Raw genomic sequence first — 17,693 nt, 5'->3', positions numbered from 1 at the left:
GGCCTCCCTGGCCCGATCCGGCCTCGCCCACAGCCCGTATCCGCCAATCTCCGGGTGGCCACGGGCCCTGTTCCTCGGAGGGCCCGCCCCTCTGAGCGCTTCTTCCGGGTGGGGCCCGGGGCCGAGGCGATGGCGCCCTGGGCGCTCCTCACCCCTGGGGTCCTGGTGCGGACCGGGCATACTGTGCTGACCTGGGGGATCACGTTGGTACTCTTCCTGCATGATACCGGTGAGCCGGAACCCTCGCGACCCCGGACCCACCCGATCCCGCGTGATTCCTCAGATGTTTGGGTCTCACTGAGTCCCTTGTCGAACCCCTCGGAGATCCTGGGATTTCCCCGACTCCTCCCGCGCCAGAGGCCCTCTCCCACCTCTCATTCCAAGAGCCACCTGCTTTCCGCCTAATACCCAGTTGATCTCTAATTAATCCCAGAATCTTCCTGATCCCTGCCAGATACCCTTGTCTGTCCCAGGACCCACCCGGTGCCCACCTGATCCGACGACCCGCTCGAGACCCCATCTTCCCTGATCCTGGGACCCGCCCGACCCTTCCCAGGAATTGACTCCAAGATTCCGAGGATCAGCTAGATGAAGGGCTGGCATCCCGCCCACCCCATCCCTGCGTGGCCCTAGCTGCCCCAAGTCCGGGCTCCCCACCTTCAGGCAAGAGGACATGGCATAGGGGAGCAGCCTGTCCCTCTTGTTCTCATCCCTGTGAGCGCTCATTCATTCCACCCACCCACTTCCCTCCTTCCCCCTCTTTACCTGCCACAGGGCACCTTCAGCACAGGCTTTTGCCCTTCCTCACTACCACCACCACAAGCCCCACCCCTTCCTCCTCGCTACAGCCTAAACTCCTGGACCAGGGGCATTCTCACTTTCCTCCCAAGACCTGAGTCTCCTCCACTGGCTTCACCCCTTAGCCTAAAAACCTGCTCAGTCTCCCCACCTGAGAGAAACCCCCCACTCAACCTCCTTTTCTTCTCCACTCCCTTTTACAGTCAAGGGGCACCTGAGTTGTGCACACTCTGATATCTGGCTGGCTGTCTCCTGCCTCTCCCTGCTCAGCCCTCCACCCCTTTCCCCCAAACCTTCAGTCACCTCCATGGGCTGGACCCTGGAGGTGGCCTGGGCTCCCCTACAGCATTCCAACCTTCCAGCCACACCCTTCTCTATCTCTGTTTCTTGTGTATCTCTGACCTGGCCAGCCTCTTCCCATCTCAGAGCCAGAGTCCTCCTCCCTGTACCCCATATCCAGCCAAGTCTGGTCCCATCACCCCTTACCTCCAATCTGGCCAACCCCCCCTGCCATTACCCTTGCCCAGACATGCTCCTCTCTGTGTCCTGGATAGGCCTCCCCTCTAATCCATCTTTACTTTAGCACTAAGAAGGCTTTCAGAAACTTGCATGCTAAGTCGCTTCAGTCATGTCTGACTGTGCAAACCCATGGGCTGTAGCCCACCAGGCCCCTCTGTCCATGGGATTCTCCAGGCAAGAATACTGGAGTGGATTGCCATTCCCTCCTCCAGGGGATCTTCCCAACCCAGGGATGGAACTCGAGTCTCTTATCTCTTCTGCATTGGCAGGAGGCTTCTTTATTGTTAGCACCACCTGGGAAGCAGTTCAGAAAAATATCTGACCCTGTAAGCTTCCATGGTTCCCTACTGCCCTCCAGAGATAGTGTAGATTAACTGCTTTTTTTCTCTTCTCCCAAACCTGAACTTCTCCCTCCTGCACCCTATGAAGTGGCCACACCCGACCATTCATCAAACCCCATTTCCAGGCCTTTGTTCAGCCAGGGACACACTTCCCGCCTCCAGTTGCACCCTCCCCCGCCACGCCGGGCCATGGTCCTGGCCTCACTCTCCCCTCTGGCCTCTCCAGCACTTCGGCAGTGGGAAGAGCAGGGGGAGCTGCTCCTGCCCCTCACCTTCCTGCTGCTCGTGCTGGCCTCCCTGCTGCTTTACCTGACCGTGTCACTCATGGACCCGGGCTACGTGAATGCCCTGCCTCAGCCCCAGGTAACTAGGAGGCCCAAAGCCCTCCTCCCTCCACCAGGGAACTCAAGACTCCAGGGAGTCTCATGCTAGACCTAGCTGAGAGCTTTCCTAGGGAATCCCAGGGAATTGTCTTGCCAGACCTAGGGCCCCGTCCTACAATGAGAAAATTGCCAAGGTCCAGAGGGGAAGTAACTGGCAAAAATCACACAACCTCGCAGTCCAGGGCACCCTGCCCCACTCTACCACCTCGATGACGCATGGGATGGGCCCCCAAATGTGCACACCCAGAGCTACGCTGGCCCCCAAGGGAGATACCCACAAGTCTCATCTGCCTCCCAAGGGACCCCCATCTCATCCTCTGTCCCCCGTTTTTCAGGAGGAGGCCAAGGAAGAGCAGACAGCCATGGTTCCTCAGGCCATCCCCCTTCGGCGCTGCAGATACTGCACGGTGCTGGTGGGTGATGCGGGCACCTCCGTGGGAGGACTCGGGCAAGGCCTAGACTCTTTGGCCTCACCCCCCTCCTCCAGGAAGCCCTCCCAGATGCCAGCCCTGACCTCCCGCCCTCATTGCTGGGCCTAGAGGGGAGCCGGTGTTGAGGCCCAACTCCCTCTGTGCCCACAGCAACCCCTGCGGGCTCGGCACTGCCGTGAGTGCCGCCGCTGTGTCCGCCGCTATGACCACCACTGCCCCTGGATGGAGAACTGTGTGGGCGAGCGCAACCACCCGCTCTTCGTGGCCTACCTGGCGCTGCAACTGGTGGTGCTTCTGTGGGCCCTGTACCTGGCATGGTGGGTTTCCCTGGTGCCCTGGGTGTGGGAGAGGACCAGAACCCCCCAGGCTCCCTCTTCAGGGGCCTTGGACCCTCTCCCAAACGGCCGTTGCCTCGGGCGACCCCGCCCCCAGCTCTGGATCCTTGTTGCAGGTCTGGCCTCCGCTTCTTCCAGCCCTGGGGGCTCTGGCTGCGGTCCAGCGGGCTCCTGTTCGCCACCTTCCTGCTGTTGTCGCTCTTCTCCCTGGTGGCCGGCCTGCTCCTGGCCTCGCACCTCTACCTGGTGGCCAGCAACACCACCACCTGGGAGTTCATCTCCTCCCACCGCATCGCCTACCTCCGCCAGCGCCCTGGCAACCCCTTCGACCGTGGCCTGACCCGCAACCTGGCCCACTTCTTCTGTGGATGGCCCTCGGGGTCCTGGGAGACCCTCTGGGCCGAGGATGAGGAGGAGGAAGGCAGTAGCCAAGCTGTTTAGGGTCGCTGGAAGCCGGGGCCACCATCTTGTGCCTGAAAACCAGAGAGGCTGAACCCAGAGGGGTCGACCCTCCAAGGGCCTGGGGCTCCTCACTCCTGCCCACTCCTTCCAGGCCTCAGAGTAGAGCCGAGGGACTATACCCAGCCTCGGTGGGCAGCTCTGACCTCCCCAGGCAGAAGAAAAGGAAGAGGACCCATGGTGGAGGCTCAGGCACAAAGAGAGACCTGGGCTTCGGACATCTCCATCCCACCCCCCCAGCCAGGCTGCGTCCACTGCACAGTTTTATAAATTTAATGAACCATAAAGCAAGTCAAGTATTAAAAACAAACCATTCCTCACTGTGCCACGCTTTCTGGTCTAGGTCTCGCAGCAGGCAGGGGAGAGGAGGTTGGGAGAAGGGGGCGGGCAGCACTCCCCGGTGACTGAGCAGTGCCCACAACAGCAGCCCCATGTCCACCACCTCGAGCCCCAAGGGCCCATCAATCCCAGGGTGCCCAGGTGGGCAGACAGGTGGGCAAAGCAGAGGCTCAAACCATCCGGGGTGGGGGAGCGGGCAGGGGGTGGAGAGGCCGGGAGGCCCTCAGGGCTCCAGGAATCTCTCAGACACGAAGTCAAAGTCCCGGAAGGCAGCCTGCTGGCGGGCGGTGAGGGGACTGCGGGGGTCAGGTGGGGTCAGGGCAGGCGGCAGCCCCGTGAACTCGCCCTCGAAGTAGCGCAGGTCTGTGGGGCCGCAGAGGGTGGGCACAAAGGGGGGCTGGACGGCGCGGGCGAGCAGAGCCTGCCAGTCGGTGGTCTGGGGGCAAAGGCATACCTCAGATGATGGGAACAGCAGCCCCCGTGGGCCCTCGACCCCTCCCTCTGCGCCAGGCACTGGGACCACCATGGCACAACCGCTCACCCTGAAGAACGGCTGGGTCTTGATTTCCTCAGCATCTCGCTCGCCTGCCCCCAGGCGCTTCTCAGGGCACTTCTGGAGGAGCTGGGGGCGAGGACAGGGGTTCATTCAGGGCGCTCAGCCCCAGGCACTGCCCGCCTGCCCCCAACCTCTCGGGTAGGGAGTCCGGAGAGCCACGAGTAGCTCTCTGGCCCAGCCCAGGACCCTGCAGCAATTACCTTCTGAATAAGCTCGAGGCCTTGCACTGACAGAAAGCGGGGGTATGGGGCTTCCGCATTGACGATGCAGTCAAACACCTCCTCCTCGGTGTCCCCTGGAAATGGGCACTGCAGGGAGGGGGCTCAGCAGGGAGCGCCACCCCCCCACCTCCACCCAACCTGGGGGCCCCAGAAGCTCTCCCCATCCAACACTCACCTCGCCCACCAGCATCTCATAGAGCAGCACGCCCAGTCCCCACCAGTCCACAGCCCGCGTGTAGGCCTCCTGAGTCAGCACCTCGGGGGCCAGAAACTCCGGGGTGCCGCAGAAGGTGCTCGTCCGGTCCCCGAAGCCGATCCCTGCCAACCAACACCCACACTGATGCCAGCATGCTGTGGCAGCCACAAGAACCTCTGGTTGTAAGAATCAACCACCAACCCTTAGGACCCCATGCAAGGAACCTCGTGCCAAGCCCTGCCCCGCATCCTTGGAGGTGGGAACGGTTTTTATGCCACCTGATAGATGAGGAACATGAGTCTCAGCAAAGCCTGTGTGCCAGGGCCATGCAGAAAGCAGAACCCAGTGCCCTCTCCTAGCCCAGGCTCTCCCTCCGGCTGAGGCCAAGGGGGTCTTTCCAAGTTTTTAGGACGGGGAAGGACAAGCCAATGCATCTAGCTGGTCCCTGGAAGGAGGGCTGGGAGGCACATTTTCTGGAAGATGCCACTCGTTTGCCACCCTGCTGGCCTCGGTGGAGCGAGCAAGGCGGGAGGACACAGGCTCTTAAATGGGAGGCACCCACCTTCCTTACAAAGCCCAAAGTCCGCGATCTTCAGGAAACCCTGGGCGTCCAGGAGAAGATTATCCAACTTAAGGTCTCTGAGGGCAAGGCAGGGCAGACCCCGAAGGAGCTGAGAAGTGCCGAGGCCCAGGGAACAGCAGCCCCGCCTCATAGCAGCCCAGGAGGAGGGCAGCCCCTGACCCCCTTGCCTACTCCCCCAGCATCCTGGGGGCAAGTTACCTGTAAATGATCTTCTGCTCGTGTAAGAACTGCAGCCCCAGGACCACACAGGCCAGATAGAACCTGGAGGGTTGGTGCAGGGGGGAGTTCAGGCCCAGGACTGTGGGAGACAGGGCAGGGAGGCACCAGGGTGGCCATGGCCTGGGGACCCCCGATATCCCTGCCAGCGTCAGATGTGGGCGAGAGGCTGGGAGGAGCCTCATGGGGCAGGGGTGGTGCTCCTCCTGATAACAGCCTACCCTTCCCAGGCCCTTAGATTGTGCCAGGAATGACACCAAATGTCCACATGCCCATCCTGGCATTCTCCTGGCAGCCTCCGTTGGTCCCCTCATGCCTATTTTTTTTTTAATTTTTAAAAAATGTTACGCATTTTTTTTTGACTGTGCTGGGTCTTCGTCGCTGTGCACGGGCTTCCTCTAGTTGCAGTGAGCAGGGGCTACTCTTCACTGTGGTGCCTGGGTTTCTCATTGCGGTGAATTGCAGGTAATGATAACTGTTTCATAGGTTCAGCTACAGAGCATGGGCTCAAGGTGTGCGGGCTTCAGTAGTTGCAGCCCTTGGGCTCGGTAGTTGCTCTGAGACATGTGAGATCTTCCTGGACAAGGAATCGAACCTGTGTCCCCTGCACTCACAGGCGGGTTCTTAAGCATTAGACCACCCAGGGAAGCCTCATCATGACTATTTTTTTAAAAGGATCTGAGACTCCTGGTAAACAACCCACCCTGGGTCACAGGGCTGACACGTGAATCTGGGCTCCAGAGTCCACACTCTGGTGGGCAAGACATAACAACGCCATCTGTCAGTCCCTTACTGCTCACCAGTCCCTAGGCGCTGCAATTTTAAATGTTATGTCTGATGCACCAAGCCTATAAAGCAGTTATCATTATTCCCAGTTCACCGCCATATACACTGAGATCTGAGGTCACAAAGGCTGTGAGGGCTTGATAACCAAGATGTGAACCGGGACCTCCCTGACTGCACGTGCTCTTTGGCTGATGGGCACCCTAGAGGAAGCAGGATGAAGGGGCCGCCAGGGACAGAGGGCCCAGGGAAAGCTGGCAGGAAGAGGTGAGAGGGGGACCCACCGGGCCTGGGGCTCAGGGAAGACGTCCTCATGGATCTGCATCATGAGGTCACCGCCAGGCGCGAACTCGGTGACGAAGCAGGCATGGCTGGAGGTCTGGAAGCAGGCGAGGAGGGGAAGCAGGAATGGATGCCCTGTGCAGCCCACAGCCTCGAGGATTCGCTTCTCACAGTACAGGCTGCAAGAGTAGGGCGTGGGTTTTACAGGCAAGGAGGGAACCCAAAAGGGAACTAAGACCTCCCCTGGCTGTGCCCTGTCACCCACACAACTCCCCTGGGTCACTGGCTCTTAAAACTGCCAAGCAGGTAGAGTGACGGTTCATATGTACCTGGGGCTGGCACAGGGCTCGAACTTGTACCCCCACCCTGTTCCCATTTCACAGATGAGGAACCTGAGGTGCACAGAGAGGAGACCTGCCCAAGGGCACACAGTTCACAACTGCAGTTGCTAATAAAAGAGCCCAGGCCTGGCTGGCCCCACAGGGTCACTTCTTCGAAGCCCCAGCAGCATTCAGCTGCCTTCTGGAGCCACCAGCACAGCCCAGGCCTGCAGTCCTGAGTTCTCTCCAGACACCGGGGTGCTGGGAGACCCCCAACCTCAACACACACCTCTCAATCTCGTCCCGGCTCAGCACCTCCTGCTTCTTCAGTGCTTTGATGGCATAGTATTGCCCCGTCCCCTTGAACTGGACCAAGAGGACCTGGGGACCAGAGAGAGGTTTGGGCTCCAGGTGGGCAGTACAGGAGCCTGCTTCCCCTGCCCACTGCCCCCCAGAGCCCAGAGCCCTCTAGCAAATGTGCTGGGGGTTGCCCACCCGCTTCCGCTGCACCTCTTCAGCCCCTTACCTTCCCAAAGTGGCCCCGGCCCAGCACGGCCAAGCAGCGGAAGTCCTGAAGCCGGGGGGGTTTCCTGCAAGAGAGACGGTACAGGAAGCCCCCAGAACAAGGAAGGGCTGGGCCTCCACCAGGAGTTGCTCCAAACCCCCTGTGTTCAATCCTGGGTGGTCCCCCTCTAGTGGGGAGCTGCAGAGCCCGGGGTGGGGCAGGGTTCCCGGGACTGCAGTTTCCTGGGGTCTGGCAGGCAGGCTGAGCTCAATAATGTGGGTTCAGCGAGTGAGAACCTGAGAGCAAGCCAAGGAGCCCAGGGTGAGATGTGAACATCTGACATGCAAATACCCAGATGAGTGGATAAAATGTCTCAAACACCGAGGTGAGCCCGCTGGGGTACCTGGTAGCCGGGGCTGGCAGAGGCGGCTCGAGTCGAATCCTGGGCTCCATGTGGGGGCGTTTGGTGCGCTGCAAGGGGAGAGGGTCTCAAGGCAGAGCAAGGCTTCCTTCCCTCCAGCCTTGCCACCCGACCTGGGCAGCGCCCAGGGTGACCAACCCTGCCCTGCTGCCCCTCACCGGCATCTCTTCGGGGGTTGGCTCCTGGGCCAGGTAGAGGCGAGGGGGCTTGGGTGGGGGTTGGATCTCTTCTCGCAAGGGGGTCTTCTTGGGTGGGAAGTTACTGTGGGATAGAAGCAGACATATACTGGGCACAGACAGCTGGAACAGTGGCGGGCAGGGAGGGCGGGGGTGGACACACAGCCATGCGAGACAGACAGACAGATCAGAGGGTGAGCCATGGGGCAGGCACCATCTGCGTCTGGAGAGAGGTGACACTGCAGGGAAGCAGGCAGCCTGGGGTGAGCAAGGCTCCTCACCTGGGCGAGTCGGGATTGGTGGCCCGCTGGGGTGTGGCTGGGGTCTGGGAGCACGTTTTGGGGGGGCTGATGGTGCTTGGGGAGCTGCAGGGCGGCAGCAGGCTCATGACCAAGCGCCCCCAGGCCGCCATGCTGAGGTTCATCTGGGAAGCCCTCAGGAAGTCCTGACCTGGGGCAAAAGCGGCCTCAGTCTCGAGGTCTCTGGAGGGGCCCAGCCCTGTTCCCTGTTCGCCAGCCTTCCATACCTCTGCGTTTTGAGAAAATGCGTTTCTGCCTCTGCAGTCGGGGCCTCCTCTCAATGACAGGGTCACAGAAAGTCACCTGTGGGGGCAGGGGGCAGGGCTGAAGACCAGTCCCCTCCCACCTGCCAACCTGCCCTGGGCACCTCCTCGGCCTCCAGGATCCCAGCCTGAGCCCGTTGTCAACAGATGCAAGAGCTACAGGGATTCAGAGAGAATGGATTCAGCATCCTCACTGGTACCAGGAGGGGAACTGAGGCCTGGAGAAGAAAGGGACTTGTCCAGGGTCGTGCATGCGGTGGGGCGGTCAGGACAAGGAGAGGCCGTTCCTCTCCTGTGAAGTCCTCAGAGAGCGGCTGGGAATCTTTCATCCCTGGAGAGCTCCTCCCTCAGGGCCTCAATTTCCACTCCTAGCTATGGGTTGGTGGGGGAGCACAGTCTCCAAGGCCCCTCTCGCACTAACAGAGCCAGGGGCCCGTGAGGTCAGAAGGCAGGGGCCGGGAGGCACCTGGGCGAAGAGCAGTCCCTGTGGCACCAGGCTGAGGGACAGCTGGTGACAGGCATTGTCCAGGAAGTCCTCCAGCCTCAGGAAGGCCACGCCGCACAGCTGCCTCCAGTCCCGCCAGTGGACCCCGATCTCCAGCTCCCGGGCCTACACAGGGAGGCCAAACTGAGTCGGGGGAGCCTGGCACCAGCCACTACCCATCCAGCTTTCCACCCTGCTGCCACGATCACCCCCATCCACACAAGGGCAGCCTCACCCGCTCCAGGGCGATGACAAAGTTCTGGTCCCAGGACTGCTTGGCCACAGGCCCCCAGCCTGTCTGGCCCACAACGCGATTGTCCACCTTCAACACAGCCAGCACCTCACCTGCAAGGCCAGAGGCGGGGCTCAGAGCAGGCCAGCGGTGGTGGGGGGACCTTCGTGTTCCCCAGCTCCCCGGGCCCCCTACTCACTGGCCAGCTCGCCTCCCCCACGCTGCTGCTTGGCTCTGCTCCGAAGCCAGCCTTGGGAGGGGCTCCCGGCCAGCGCGGCCGCAGGGGAACGTCCAGGCACCGCTATCAGCAGCTGCTCACAGCCCAGGAGGCGGACCTGCAGCGTCCCTGTTGGGGAGCGTAGTGAGGGGCCATCATCGGACACCATCCTCCAAGGGGTCGCTGGGACCCCAGGAATGCTGCCTTCTCACGGAGGTAGCAAACCAAGAGCCTGCTCGCCTTAGGCCTCAGCAGCCACCTGGGGGACACCCTGGGGGCCGACCAACTGGTTCTCCCCTCCTGCCAGCCCTCTATGTGTGGGAAGAAGCAGGGACACAGAGGCAGAGGAGTCAGACTCAGACCTCAGTCCGCATGCTGCCAGGGCTCTGGGCCTAGGGAGCACCATGCCAGGTTCGAGAGCCCCAGAGGAGCAGGGTGCCTGGCCAGCCACCTCTTCCCAGGGCCTGTTTCCCCATCCATTCAGTGGAAAGGAGTGCCAACTCAGCCCCACTTCCTGCCGTGGGTACCCGTGTGTTTTGCCAACCAAGTGGGTTCATTCTGAGGTTCAGCAGAGATTTGTCCCTCCAAGGGTAGAGGAAGCAGTAGGACTCTAGCAGCTCTTGAGGCCACACATGGGGCCGAAGAGCACCATTTAGGGAGTCGGGGCCTGGAGGGTTATACTCCCATAGACCTTGTAAACCGAGGCAGTGCTCAGGATGGGAAGGTCATCCTAGAAAGAATGACTGGAGGAATGTGGGTGTTTAGCTGGAAGACAGCTTATGGGGTAGCTTCAAGTACCTGAATTTTAGGCCTTTTAACAAGGCCTAGAGTTGGTTGGATAGCATCACCGATTCAACAAACACAAACTTGGAAAAACTCTGGGAAATAGTGAGGGACAGGGAGGCCTGGTGTGCTGTAGTCCATGCAGTTACAAAGACTCAGACAGGGCTTAGCAAGGGAACAACAAATAAGACCTTGCCCTCACCTTTCCCAACTTGTTGACTTGGTCAACTCCCATAAGCCCTTCAAGGACATGCCTCCCCCTCCAAGAAGCATTCCTTGGTTCCCCAAGGCCAGGTGAGGGGGCCCGTGCAGTCCCTGTACTTTTCCCCTTCAGCTCTGCTCACAATGGGACGAGGCCTATCTATTCTGTACCAGCTCTGTGCAGGCAGGGGCTGGGCCCTCTAGTTGGCACTGGGTCCCAGGTGGGAAGCTCAGGGCTTCCATAGTGTCGGATCCACTTGGGATAAGGAAGAACTTTCTAATAGTGAAAACTGCCCAGAACTGGGTACCAAGGTCTCCAGGGCTGTGAGCTCCCTAACACTGTCAAGTCCAGCCTAACACTCTCATGGTTCCTCATTGAAACACACTGAGGCAGAATTTTGGAGAAGATTTTCAATCCTGGCTTCACCATCCCTTAGCTGTGTGACCTTGGGTGACTAACACCCCTTCTCCAGACCTCAGTTTATCACTCTGTCAAATGGGGGTGATAACATCACCTACTTCATAGGGTTGGTGTGAAAATTCAAGCACTTCACATGCAACAACTCACTGAATTGTCACACCAGTCCTATGAAGTAGGAGCTGTTACCACCCCCATTTGACAGAGTGATAAACTGAGATCTGGAGACGGGGTATCAGTCGCCCAAGGTCACACAGCTAAGGGATGGTGAAGCCAGGATTGGAAATCTTCTCCAAAATTCTTCCCCACTGAGTTCCAGGCTCCTCCCTGGAAGGGAAGGAGAGCTTTGAAGTAGGATGGGCTCCCAGGTACCTGTCATGGCGGTGGGCTTCACAAGCGTCCCTGAAGGCTGCGGGTTCCCAGACGCAGCAGTCCGCAGCTCCCGGGCCACTCTGCCGCGCAGAGGGTGGGCAGGAGGCAGTCTCTCCAGCAGCTGCTCCAAGGCCAGCCGCAGGAGGTCCAGTTTCTGGCAGGACTCCTGGAGCTGGGCCTGAGCCTGCAGGAGGCATAGGGGCAGGGGATACAGGGCCCTGGGGTAATGGCAGGGGCGGTGGCTCAGGCCACCCAGAGACACTCTGGATGAGGTCTAGACTAGTGGTCCCCAACCTTTTTGACACCTGGGACTGGTTTTGTGGAAGACAATTTTTCCACGGACTGGAGGTGGGAGGGATGGTTTTAGGACAATTCAAGCGCATGACATTTTTGTGAAGCTGAAGCTCCAATACTTTGGCCACCTGATGCGAAGAGCCGAATCATTAGAAAAGACCCTGATGCTGGGAAAGATTGAGGGCAGGAGGAGAAGAGGACAACAGAGGACGAGATGGTTGGATGGCATCACTGACTCGATGGACATGAGTTTGAGCAAGCTCCGGGAGATGGTGAAGGACAGGGAGGCCTGACATGCTGCAGTCCATGTGGTCGCAAAGAGTCAGACACGACTGAGCGGCTAAACAACATTTTTGTGCACTTTACTTCTAATCTAATGCTGCCGCTGATCTGACAGGAGGTACCAGTCCGCGGCCTGGAAGTTGGAGACCCCTGATCTAGACAAGAATGTGTCTTCTGGGCTTCCCTGGCGGCTGAGTGGTAAAGAATTTGCCTGCCAGTGCAGGAGACATGGGTTCGATCCCTGGTCTGGGAAGATTCCACATGCCTTGGGGCAACTAAGCCACGCACCACAGTTATAGAGCCTGTGCTCTAGAGCCCGAGAGCCACAACTACTGAGCCCTGAATCCTTGTGCCCTGCAGCCTGTGCTCTGCAACAAGAGAAGCCACCACAGTGAGAAGCCTACAAACCGCAACTAGAGAGTAGCCCCCGCTCACCACTACAGAAAAGCCCAAGCAGCAACAAAAGACTCAGCAGAGCCAAAAAGAAAGAAAGAAGGAAAATTATATGTATAAAAAGAATGTGCCTCCTGTTCCCTCATGGCCATTGCTCACGTGGTCCATGATACCCATCGAGCGGTATCACGGCCACTACAAAGGGTGGTACCAGTCAGACAGGAAGCACGGTCTGACCTCGGCCAGCACCTTGCGGTCCTGCGTTCGCCGGCTACCGAGCAGCTTCACCACGTTCTTGGCGCCCTCAGCCACAGCAGCCTCGATGCGTAGACGGTGCCGTAGTTCCTCTACCATCAGCTCAGGACCTGGGAGGAGGAGGGGTCAGCCTCAGGTCCCTGCCCTGCTCCGCCCTGCCCAGCCCCCTTGGCCAGGCCTCACCTGGCTCAGGGGACCCGCTGGCCTCCAGGCTACTGATCTTCATTCGCAGCAGGGCCACCTTCAGCTGGCTGTCCTGGAGCATCTGCTGGGCGGCCGCCAGCAGCTTCCTCTCCTATAGGGTTGCAACACATACCCCATCGGGCCAGGACTAGGCCAGAGCCTTCCTGGTCAGACTGGGGACTGGACCAAGCCTCCTCCATCAGTCTGAGTTGAAGCTAAGCCTCCCTCAGTAGACCAGATAACTACAGCCAGTTCAGCTCAGTTCAGTCGCTCAGTCGTGTCCAACTCTTTGTGACCCCATGGACTGCAGCACTCCAGGCCTCCCTGTCCATCGCCAACTCCCGGAGTTTACCCAAACTCCTGTCCATTGAGTCGGTGATGCCATCCAGCCATCTCTTCCTCTGTTGTCCCCTTCTCCTCCCGCCTTCAATCTTTCACAGCATCAAGGTCTTTTCCAATGAGTCAATTCTTCGCATCAGGTGGCCAAAATATTGGAGTTTCAGCTTCAGCGTCAGTCCTTCCAGTGAATATTCAGGCTTGGTTTCCTTTAAGATGGACTGCTTGGAACTCCTTGCAGTTCAAGGGACTCTCAAGAGTCTTCTCCAACACCACAGTTCAAAAGCATCATTTCTTCAGAGTTCAGCTTTCTTTATAGTCCAACTCTCACATCCATACATGACTACTGGAAAAACCATAGCCTTGACTAGACGGACCTTTGTTGGCAAAGTAAGGTCTTTGCTTTTTAATATTTTTTATATTTTATTTTTAAAAATTATTTATTTATTATTATGTTGGGGGGCCCAGGCCACATGGCATGTGAGCATCTCAGTTCCCCGACTAGGGATCGAACCCGCACCCCTTGCATTAGAAGTGCAGTTTTAACCAGGAAGCTTCCAAGCCTCCCTTTTTAGACTAGCTCTGCAACAGAGCCTCCCTCATCAGACTAGACAAGGAAGGGCTCAGGTCAAGCCTCCATTTCCACATCATGCTGGGAGTTGGGACAGGAGCTGGGACTTCCCTACTAGAGTTGGGGTTGGGCTGGGATTTCCCATCACCCTGCTGTTTTGCCTTCTTTGTTAGACAAAGGATTGGAGTCAAGATGAGATTTGGGGCCTGCCTCCCCCATCAGACTAAGGGTAGAGTATCTCCCTTACAGGATCAATGGCTAGGCTGCATTTCCCTATCAGATTAGGGGCTGGATCACTACCTTCTGGAATAATCTGAGAACACAATCTCTTCCCCCCAGGGGGCCTTACCTTGGGAGTGCCGCTGGCGTAGGTGTGGGTCATGTTCTCAGCCCCCTGCTTGACCTTCAGCTCCACCTGCAGCTGCCTCTGTAGAGCTTCCAGGTGCCGGGCCCTTGCCTGCTCGGCCAGCGGCCGAGGTCCTGAGGCCGCGGGCTCTGTGTGCAGAGTGTGGGGCACATGAACGCCTCCCCCAGAGCCGAGAGCCCTCCCCACCCTCCAATGCCTCGCTCGCTCCTCTCCAGCCCTCTTGGGAAGGGCTCTCTCAAGAGAAGCTCTGAGAGTAGGTCAGAGCCAAGATCAAGGAGCTGGGTCAACTTGGCACTTCCCGTCCCGAGGGGCCTCCTCATGCTCCTCACTCACCAGCCGGGCCCAGCCCAGGCCCGGGCAGCAGGATACGGGCATGAAGCTCCCGCAGCTCCCCATGCAGCTGCTCCAGGCGGCGGTTGGACGACCGCAGCAGCTGCTGCACGTGGCCCAGCTGGCGGCGGTCTGTGGCCACCCGCCGCAGGTTTTCCACACCCTCCTTGATCTTCAGCTCCTTCTGGATGGCCCGGCGGATCACCTCTTTCTCATCCTCCAGGGGCTGATGGCCTGCCCCAGGCTGTCAGAAGGCAGAGGGATCAGGCCTCTGGGCCCCACCTCCAAAGCCTCCGCTCATCACAGAAGGAGCGGGGAGAGAAGCAGGTGTGGATGGCACCTAGGACTGACTGACCCACAGGGTGCCACTCTGACCTCAGAGCGAGTATCCCTAAGCCAGATGGATGCCCCAAGGCTATTTATCCAGCCCACACTCCTGTCGTCTGCCATCAGAGAGAAGGGAAGAGGAAAAAAAAAACTGTTAACATTTATAGGGTGTTCTGTTCTAAGACCTGTGCAGATATGAACCTGTCGAACCTGAGAGCAAGCCCGTGAGGTAGGTGCAGTTATCAGCCCCATTTTACAGATGAGGAAACAGACACAGAGAGGTGACATAATTGCCCAAGGCCGAAACACAGAGATGGAGAGGCACTGGCTCTTGGGCCCCAGTCTTTCCCTGCCAGCCACACGTAGTCAGGCTGCTCTCAAGTCTAGGATCCACACTAAGGTCTGACGGCCAGAAAAGAGACCCAGGGGACTTCCCTGGTAGTCCAGTGGTTAAGAATCCGCCTTCCAATGCAGGTGACTCAGGTTCAATCCCTGGTCACAGAACTGAGATCCCATATGCTGCAGGGCAACTAAGCCCGCACTCCACGACTAGAGAGCCCACAACAAGAGAAAAACCCATGTGCCGCAACAAAGACCCAGAACAACCAAAATATTTTAAAATAACTTAAAAAAAAAAGAGGCTCAGCACTGAGAAGGGACCCCCCCGAGGTCAGACAGACAGGGCATTCCGTGGCCTGAGTAGAAGAAGCCAGGGCTGCTCCCTTGAGGGTCTGACCCCTCAGGTGGCAAAGTAGAGGCCCAGTGGGGCTGAGGAGGTCTCCAGGGGCCCACTCCCAGTGCAGCTCAGCTCTTGGGAGGAAGTGGAAGGCTCTCTCACCACTTCACCCCAAGTGGGAGCAAGAAGAGGAAAATCTCTTTCCCAGAGGCCATTTCAAACCAACCAGTGCCAAAGCTGACTTCAGCCCAGGGTAACTCATGACACCCCCACCCCAAGGACTCTCTGAGATCTTCCATCTTACCTCTCGGCGCTCCATCTCCCGCGCCCAGTGGAAGGGGTGGCCACCCTAGTCTCAAGGACCCCCACCCCAGGCCTCCTCCTGCCTGCTGGCCCGGCTGTCAGAGGGCAGGGGCGGGCCTCAGGAAATCCTTTGAGGGCCTTAGGCCAGAGGGCCAGAGCCAAAGGCCTGAGCAAACAAAGATCTCATGGAGCTGGGGGCCCGGCACCGGGGTCCTGAGTCACCCAGCTGCCGCTGCTGGGCGGAGATTAACAGGAAATCGGAAAATGTGTACAAGCCACGGCGGGAACAGGCCGAGGGACCTCCGGAGGAAGGGGGAGGGAAGGAGGGGGCAGACACAGTCCTGAGAGTTGCCCAAGGGGTGGGGGCACTCAAGGAGTCTTCTGAAGAACACTTCACCCGTGAGCCGAGCGGAGCCCGCGGTCCTGCCGGCTCCGGGCTGGAATCCCGCCAAGTGCGCACACACCTCTCCTTTTCCGCTGGGCGTCTGGGGCCCGATCTTGTACACAGACGTCCCCATCCCCCTTTGCCTCGACACCTCCCCTCCACCCCCACCCCGCCGGCCCCCAATAACGAAACACACAGCCTTAGTCCCAGGGCCCAGGGAACCTACTGCTGGAACCCCGCCCCCTCGCCATTTGGGCTGGAAGCCTCCGTGCACCCGGAGGTTCCCGCCCGGGCCGCTGGACTATGTCCCTCCCCCGGGGGTCCCCCCAACCCCGCCTGTGTACTCCGGGAGGAACCCCACAAACTACGCGGGGTCGGCGTCCTCCGCCTGCTGATCACATGCTTCTCTTCCCCCCCGCCCCGAGAAGTAGTCCCCGTGTGCCTGCACCCGCCCCCTTTGCGGTCCCAGCGGGTGCTCATCGACCTTAGAGTCCTACCTGGTAGAATAGATTTTAAGGAAACTCTCGGGCCCACCCTTGGTGGCCCTGACTGCGGATTCAGATGTGCTCATGGGCTGGCCCGACGGAGGCTCTGAGTCACTGGGAGGTAATTTGGGGACATTTCCAGGGGGGGCAGAAACCACTTACACCCCCCCATCCCCCCCAGGACTCAGATCTGCTCTGTGGAGGTGTAGGGGGCCCAAGGCAGGGGACTGGGAAGGGACACGGGAAGGGGTCTGGGGGGCGCGGCCGGAGCCCGGGGCAGTGAACGAGCACCCCCCCGAATCCACCCCCCACCCTGGCCCACGCCCACAGCCCGTCCTTTCCGGGCGCCGTTCACCTGCCGCTGCGCCCCCTCCTCCATGGCGCCGCTCCCGCTGCTCGGCCCCTCCTCTCGACCACTCCGGTTCCGGAAGCCCCGGCCCCCGCCGCCAGGGCTTTCCAACTTGAAACTTCCCGGGAAGTCGCGCCGGAGACGCGGAATCCGGCGCCCCCTCCCGAGCTCCGCTGGCCCTAACAGGAGCCGGGGATCAGCGCCGCCCCTCGGCAGCGCGGGATCGAGCCCCACTGCAGACCCCGAGGCCCCGGATCCGACGTCCCCGCGGAATTTGGAACTCAGGGCGCCTCATCTGGGGCCGAGGTTCCCGCTCCCGTGCGACACTGGGCCCCGCCCCGGGATACAAGGCCAGAAAGGGACATTTCCCGGGCCGGGGGTTCTCCAGTCGCCGCCGGGTCGCTGCAGCCAAAGGGGCAGGCCCAGGTGCGGACAGCGCCGCCTGCCGGCCTCGGGGCAAGGCCTGTGTGGCCGGTCCACTCCGGGCCGGGTCAGCCTCCTCTTCCTCGGAACCCCGCCACGACCTGGCTCCCGCCCGAAGAAATCTCTCCTTCTCTCCCATGTCATTGGTGTAAAATGGGCTAATATCATACCTGTCGCCCCCTAAGAAGTCTTGGCCCTGTCGCTAGACACTGTAAAAATGTATATGTGGGAAAATAAAGCCTTACCCAATCGATACCAAATTAGGAATGAATCCAAAATCTCTCAGGACCTACCCCCCCCACCCCCTCCATCATTTGACTAGACTGGAACTCTGGTTCAGCCAGTGCTGTTCATTCAGCCTTTGCTCCAAAGCACTCATCTAGACAGAATACACATTTAAACCTTGAGGAGAAAAAAAAAAACACCATCTCAGGAAAATAGGCTGAGCTAGGTATTCTGGCAATGGCTTTCTAGGGGACCCTGGTTCTTTATTGCCCACTAGTCTAGGATTGTCTGGAGAAGGGAATGGCAACCCACTCCAGTATTCTTGCCTGGAAAAAACCCATGGACAGAGGAGCCTGACAGGCTACAGTCTGGAGGA

The 17,693-nt window shown here is 59.4% G+C and overlaps 2 protein-coding genes across 13 annotated transcripts; one reads left to right on the top strand and one right to left on the bottom strand.

Moving 5' to 3' along the window:
* Window positions 1-72: 72 nt before the first annotated feature.
* Window positions 73-3,591, top strand: ZDHHC12 (zinc finger DHHC-type palmitoyltransferase 12). Of its 2 annotated transcripts, none has more exons than XM_006065347.4 (5): window positions 73-229; window positions 1,885-2,021; window positions 2,377-2,454; window positions 2,623-2,789; window positions 2,924-3,591. In XM_006065347.4, exons 1-5 carry the CDS (start codon window positions 130-132, stop codon window positions 3,246-3,248), a joined length of 807 nt encoding a protein of 268 aa, XP_006065409.2. In that variant the 5' UTR covers window positions 73-129; the 3' UTR covers window positions 3,249-3,591. The 2 variants fall into 2 exon arrangements, with proteins under 2 accessions (XP_006065409.2, XP_025117581.1); XM_025261796.2 differs by having other exon boundaries at window positions 2,946-3,147.
* On the bottom strand, window positions 3,525-17,081 carry PKN3 (protein kinase N3). 11 transcript variants are annotated; one of them, XM_044926426.2, is made up of 23 exons: window positions 16,676-17,076; window positions 16,333-16,434; window positions 14,148-14,587; window positions 13,797-13,942; window positions 12,541-12,652; window positions 12,340-12,467; window positions 11,134-11,317; window positions 9,342-9,488; window positions 9,146-9,255; window positions 8,893-9,036; window positions 8,391-8,466; window positions 8,146-8,314; window positions 7,847-7,949; window positions 7,671-7,738; window positions 7,289-7,352; window positions 7,052-7,143; window positions 6,445-6,621; window positions 5,360-5,422; window positions 5,141-5,217; window positions 4,558-4,700; window positions 4,362-4,469; window positions 4,147-4,227; window positions 3,525-4,041 (listed from the first exon to the last, which is right to left on the bottom strand). In XM_044926426.2, exons 4-23 carry the CDS (start codon window positions 13,827-13,829, stop codon window positions 3,829-3,831), a joined length of 2,292 nt encoding a protein of 763 aa, XP_044782361.2. In that variant the 5' UTR covers window positions 13,830-13,942; window positions 14,148-14,587; window positions 16,333-16,434; window positions 16,676-17,076; the 3' UTR covers window positions 3,525-3,828. The 11 variants fall into 11 exon arrangements, 9 of the variants coding, with proteins under 9 accessions (XP_044782361.2, XP_025117578.3, XP_025117579.3 ...); XM_025261793.3 differs by having other exon boundaries at window positions 14,148-14,388; XM_025261794.3 differs by lacking the exon at window positions 16,333-16,434 and having other exon boundaries at window positions 4,191-4,227; window positions 14,148-14,388; window positions 16,676-17,080.
* Window positions 17,082-17,693: the final 612 nt, after the last annotated feature.

Source organism: Bubalus bubalis, chromosome 12 (assembly GCF_019923935.1).
Source record: "Bubalus bubalis isolate 160015118507 breed Murrah chromosome 12, NDDB_SH_1, whole genome shotgun sequence".
NCBI classification, from domain to species: domain Eukaryota; kingdom Metazoa; phylum Chordata; class Mammalia; order Artiodactyla; family Bovidae; genus Bubalus; species Bubalus bubalis.
This window is presented reverse-complemented; position numbering and strand designations above follow the sequence as displayed.